At 28.4% G+C, this 5,913-nt stretch overlaps 3 protein-coding genes across 3 annotated transcripts in view; 1 reads left to right on the top strand and 2 right to left on the bottom strand.

The window, feature by feature from the left end:
• The window catches only part of LOC115234929 (NADH dehydrogenase [ubiquinone] iron-sulfur protein 6, mitochondrial-like), a 1,611-nt gene extending 1,166 nt beyond the window's left edge, over window positions 1–445 (top strand). The window contains exon 4 of the mRNA XM_029806348.1: window positions 318–445. The gene's annotated coding sequence lies outside the window, so the exon portion shown is untranslated. The remainder of the gene's footprint in view (window positions 1–317) is intronic.
• On the bottom strand, window positions 179–1,460 carry LOC115234928 (protein SYS1 homolog). Its single transcript, XM_029806345.1, has 2 exons — window positions 1,028–1,460; window positions 179–812 (listed from the first exon to the last, which is right to left on the bottom strand). Exon 2 carries the CDS (start codon window positions 719–721, stop codon window positions 239–241), a length of 483 nt encoding a protein of 160 aa, XP_029662205.1. The 5' UTR covers window positions 722–812; window positions 1,028–1,460; the 3' UTR covers window positions 179–238.
• A 1,281-nt stretch (window positions 1,461–2,741) lies between these two features.
• Window positions 2,742–5,913, bottom strand: part of LOC115234954 — a 10,931-nt gene continuing 7,759 nt past the window's right edge. Inside the window, exons 11-14 of the mRNA XM_029806381.1 lie at window positions 5,673–5,913; window positions 5,009–5,404; window positions 4,681–4,910; window positions 2,742–4,030 (exon numbers count right to left, since the gene is read on the bottom strand). Of these exons, the coding sequence (XP_029662241.1) occupies window positions 3,812–4,030; window positions 4,681–4,910; window positions 5,009–5,404; window positions 5,673–5,913 (1,086 nt within the window). The 3' untranslated portion in view covers window positions 2,742–3,811. The remainder of the gene's footprint in view (window positions 4,031–4,680; window positions 4,911–5,008; window positions 5,405–5,672) is intronic.

Consider the following 5,913-nt stretch of genomic DNA (forward strand, 5'->3'; position numbering starts at 1 on the left):
TTGTATATAAATATAAATAATTAGTAAAAAATATATAAACTTATCAGAAAGTTAACTTTTGAAAGGTTATACTTATTTGTGAGAAGCAGTTTTTAAATACATTAGAAATTAAATAACGTTTTCGACAATAAAAATCCTCTAACAAAAGTTTTAACTGCCATGATATAAAAAATATATATATTTACTGAAAAGATTTTATTTATGCTTTATTTTTTACCTCACAAATTTTATTTATATCTCATAAAGCTGTTTTCTGACTGTTCATACTTAAGGGTATTGCTTGCAATTCTGTTCTCATACAAAGAAATTCTCCACAGACGCACATTATACTTAACGATACAAGATTTAAACACCACCAACTGAAGGACGTTGGATAAGTTCCATTATACACCCAGCAACAGATCAAATGAATACAATGGGCCGTACATGCAAAATCCATGCACAATTTCGTTCTTTGCACTAACCACCATAACGCAAATGCACCCACCAGTGCGTTTAAAATAAATGTAACAATAATTAATTGTCCTCCAAAGTCACGAACATGTATCTCCTTGTACTGAAAGACATAATCCAGTGATTTTGTTGAACCCAGTATCGATGCAACAATCCAAATGCAGAATCCGAGACAGAAATACATGACAGTCTGCACAGCAATTATCTGGGAAATTATAAGAATTGGATCCCATGTTGTCTTGCGAAACTGTCCAGCGAGATTATTCATTATATTGCACTGGAACTTTCTTGGCAATTTATTCCAGAAATAAAAGTTCTTTAAGTGGATATATAAAAGTTTTCATTATACTGTCAAATACCTGTAAATGACAAAACTAAATATATATTATGGAAAAATAAAATATATAGTAAAGAAATAAAATTAAAACGCTAACGTAAAAAACTATATTTTTCTATAAAATAGTAATTGTCAAAAAGACAGGCACACGAAAATATATAATGATCTTTTCGGAAAATATTAATTGGATATTTTGAGGCTATGCAAAAGAATATCTTCACTTGATAAAATACTTACATCATAAATCGAAAATTTGGATATTATCGAAAATTGAATACGGAATAATCCAATTTGTAAAATATTTTTCCAGATATACTTCTCGCAAGATACCGTAGATAAAAAAAGAACATACGTAAATAGAATTACAAGTGTAACGTGAAAACCATGTCTGCATGACCATGATTAACGTACACAGCGTTTAAGTACATCATCAGCCTGATTTTTAATGAGTGGTATAAAAAAATGTCTTCTCTCTACACTATAAATAAAAGAAGACGTAAAATATAGTCTATTAAAATATTTATTCAATCGCAGAAACAACCTGCGTTTATTTGCTTTATTTCATCAAATCAGCTGTGCACAATAAGCGTGAACCATCGGATATAAGAATGGACTGCGCACGCATACGTAAAAATCAGAGCGCATGCTTTTGTGTTCAAGATGCGAACCATAGATATAAGGCGGTATTTACAAACATGTTTTTCTTAATTTTATTTATATATTTATGCATACATGGATATAAATCATTCTTATTCACTAAAACATTACTAATTATAAATACCGCTCATAGTATACAAAACTAAAAAAAAGAGGAAAGAGGATATTATGATTCACTTTAACAAATATCGTTATAATTTATTTAATGTCAAATACACACACTATTTTATATATATATAGAAAGAAAAAGAGAGAGGAGAGAGCTTATTGCATTTTGTTATATTTTTTTTTTACATTATATCTATAGTTATTAGTGCAAATATTCATATTTTTGTCATAAAAAAAATGAAATGGTTTATGCAACGCTTACTTCTAATTGTAAGTAATAAAATATACATGTAAATTAATATGAGAGAACAAAATCGAGTAAATATTTAATAAGACTCTTTTCTTTCTCTTCCATATTCTATTATATTTTTTTAAATTTAGCATTTTTATTTTTGTAATACTTTCTTCAGAGGGAGATTTATATTGAGCATAAACTATAATTGATACAATAATAATATGTTAGATAACATTCCATAGAAAGATATAGAAAAGCAATGTAAACTTTGCTATATAAAAAAATACTCAGGCACTTTAACCCACATCTGTGTCTTTTTATAATATATATTAATACATTTAAAATTAAGCGTTACATAATAATATTTCCTTCCAAAAATGTCTATACAAGAAATATTTTTTTAAAAAAGATGTTTCTTTTTAATTATTTATAAGAATTGTGTAATAGGTCGAAAATATAATATCCATATATCTATATGTAATGTATTGCTAATATGTGAAAAAAATAATGGTACAAAATGATTTAAAAAACATTTTAATTTCTATATATTGTGAGTAAAAAGTTGCAGCATTAAAAAGTATTCATCATGAAATTTTTAAATAATATTAGGTTAAATCATAATATATCTCAATAACTTATATATTTTTTCTCTGTACTATGGGAAGTAATATAAAATTATTTAAATAAGATTGCTGCTAGCTTCACTAACACTTTATACCCAGTGCAACCCAGTACACATTTCATATTCTATTTCATACTCATTAAAAGAGAGAAATCTTTCTCTCATTTGTAATATAACTATAGGTATATACAAGATATATGATTTTTATTGTAAATTGTTAAAAAAGCGAAAAACATGTTAAATTAGTAGTTAAAAAAATAAACTAACTACATATAAAAAAAATACAAATCCCCATTATTATATATACATTCTTTTACATTAATATTGGTAAAAAAAAAAATACAATATTATTAATGCTTATAAATATATTGTTGTATTGCGTATTAAACGGCCGAAACATCTGTTTTTGTATAAGATTATAACATGTAATGAGAAATAGATTCTATATATCCTGCTCTTTTATACCAATAAAATTCTATATCAAATTTTCAACTCAATCTTTATAAAAAAAGAAAATAATATAAATTTTTTAAAACTAGATGTGAATTTTATTTATAATAACCTAACACAAATAAATCCTTTATCAATTATAAAAGATTATTTATGAAAAAATATTGAAAAAATATGAATAAATATCTTTCCATGGTAAGTAAGTGATTATTATGCGCTATACTTTTATATTGTTAATCTTTTAAATATGATAAAATGATAAGTGAAAGTTACTAAATATTAATAAAGATATTACTATTATGATAGTACTTAATACATATGTACACAAAAAGTTGTTAATTATGTAAGCACGTTAAATATTATGAGTATACACATATAGAATTTGCATACAATAAATTTATAAATTGCTTCAGAAATCACAATAAATTATTTTACGATTCAATTTTACAATTTTTCAACAAACAATAATAATACTAATAACAAAGTAGTTCTTTGAGTCAACTTCAAAATAGATAAAAATCAGTAATTTACAGTATCTAACAGGCAATGTTAGATAATATTTAGTTCAGTCTTCTCTATGTTGCAACATTCAATTTAGCCCTTTGCAAAATATTTCGTCTTTAGGACACACTTTGAAGAAAAATAAACTCTTTATAATTTTTAATTTTAATAACTATATGCTTGTTGAATGAATATATGCTTGTTACATTTGTGGAACCAGACAATGGACGGTTACTTTGAAATACTTGATAATGGCAGAGAATATTTTCTAACCTCAGTTATTATAATATGTATTATATTATATGATATTCTAACTTTAATTATAGTATACGATATGTAATAAATTGAACTGTACCTCTATGTGAAATTGAACTGTATCTCTATATTAGAATATCAAAAGAAATTCTTATCTTTGGTTGTTAAAGAGATGAATTTGGCTCGTTTCTTGTTATTGAGTTGTGTCTTGACTATTTTTATTACGATTGCGCAGCAATGATGCATCCGAAAGAGAGTAAGTACCGGGTTCGAATACCGGCGGATATTCTAAGCCAGGATAATCGGGTGGTGGAGATGTTGGCGGTGGTATATATGGTAACATTGGAGGTGCCAACGAGCTCCTGCTAGAATTGGTAAAAACCCTGTGGCCAGATAAATATCCGCTACCATACTGCGAAAAAAAAGATCGTTACATCGTTTTACTGGATATTACACTAATAATTAATAATATAAACTTGTATGCAAAATTTAACGTGATTTACGTAGTTAAATCGTTTTTATTGCTCTACATTTCCTACTTTTATAATTTCTCCCCTTGCATTGTTATTTTATTACTTTATATTTGAGCATGCAAATATGCATACAGTGAAACAACAAATGAAAGACAGAAAGAAGATATAACATGTCTATAATTTCACTTGATCAACTTTTATAAATCATTCATTTTTATCGTACATTCTACATTATAATACATCGATTTTTTATAGCAGGAGTGTCCTGGCGAAATAGAAGGCCTTTGTAATAATATTGTTGTAATTATGTAGATGTATTGATACAGATAATTTGATAAAACATATATACAAGAGATATAGAGTTAAATATAAAGTAAGAAGTTTTGAGGGCAAGGCACAAAAAGTATGATGACTTAGTGTTAGTTAAAGAAAATTACAACAGGATAAGAAAATAGTGAAAATTTATGAATAACTGAAAGTAAGTAAAGTGAGATTAGAGAGAAATATGGCAAGATATGTAGTTGATAGAATTAGAACAGTGATAAAAAATAGCAAAATATAAGAGTAAACAATATTCGACTATACATACTTTTGATATGTTAGATGGTGTTGTTATGTCTGGACTCCAGTCACTGACTGAGCTGACCGAACTGAAACTTTGACTGAGTGTCTGGGAAGGACTATTGCCACTGAAAGAACTGTGAGATTGACTGATTCCACTATCACCAGGACTCTGACTACCGGAACGAGTGGACAATCGATGCTGCGATTGATTAGAACATTTGTCCCGAAATAGCGCTCTGTGTAATCTCGGCGAGCCTGCTTGTATGCAATGATAATAAAATTCAAGATCAGTTTGCATGAAAAGAAATCGTTGTGTTTTCAAAATATCTTCATATTTAATAGAAATTACTTGCCTAATATGGTTTTTTGGGCGTCTTTAGGAAGATCCAAAGTACAAGGCTTCTGCTGTTTGGTGCCAAATAAATTTTTGAGACGATTTCCCTTTTGCATTTGATCGCTCTTATCCAAGTGCATTTCAAACGCTGCTTTCATACCTTCTTGTTCGAAAGGTGACGTCGTTATAGGTGGTGGTTGATATTGCGCGACGTTCTTCAAACGGCTCTGATCGTAATTCGAGCCTTTCCTATCGCCGCCGCGTCTTAATGAATCTAGCCAATGTTTATCGGAAGAATTATCATGACGATTAGTGAGATTGAAACTTCCTTTCCGATTAATCGTTACATTATTTATGCGTTGTTGTGCCTCGAATGATGTATGACTCGCGAGATCGCTATTAGATCCAGAATAGTCTAAATTAAAAAAGCAAAAATATATTTAATTTCCAATAACCATTATGACCAATTAATAAATAATATGATTTCATTGAAGCATTAAAGCTCCTGTCTCCTCACTGCAACCATAATAAATTATAACATCAGATGTGAGAGTTTATATAAATTTATTCTAGTATACATGAAAAAATTAATTTATTTTGACATATATAGTGGAAAAAAAAAAAAGAAAATTTCACTTCTGTCTTACAATTCAATGATTGCAGAAAAGTGTCCGTAAAATTACCATCGTTTCTAATGAGTCGTTTCGGTACGGTTTTGAGATCTTCTATTAAGGCACCGATATTCCTGGACGGAAGACAATCGTGCGTCTGGTAGTTTTCGTGATTAGAAGATTGTATATGTGTATTATGTTCGTAATCTCTACTGTAACCAGGAGAATTATGTTTATTTACAGGGCTACTCATTGGGCTTCTCCAATGATTCGAATCGCCTGCATATCTTGCCTGCTGAACGTTCGCAAGCTC

Source organism: Formica exsecta, unplaced genomic scaffold (assembly GCF_003651465.1).
Source record: "Formica exsecta isolate Colony F162 unplaced genomic scaffold, ASM365146v1 scaffold21, whole genome shotgun sequence".
Classification (NCBI taxonomy): domain Eukaryota; kingdom Metazoa; phylum Arthropoda; class Insecta; order Hymenoptera; family Formicidae; genus Formica; species Formica exsecta.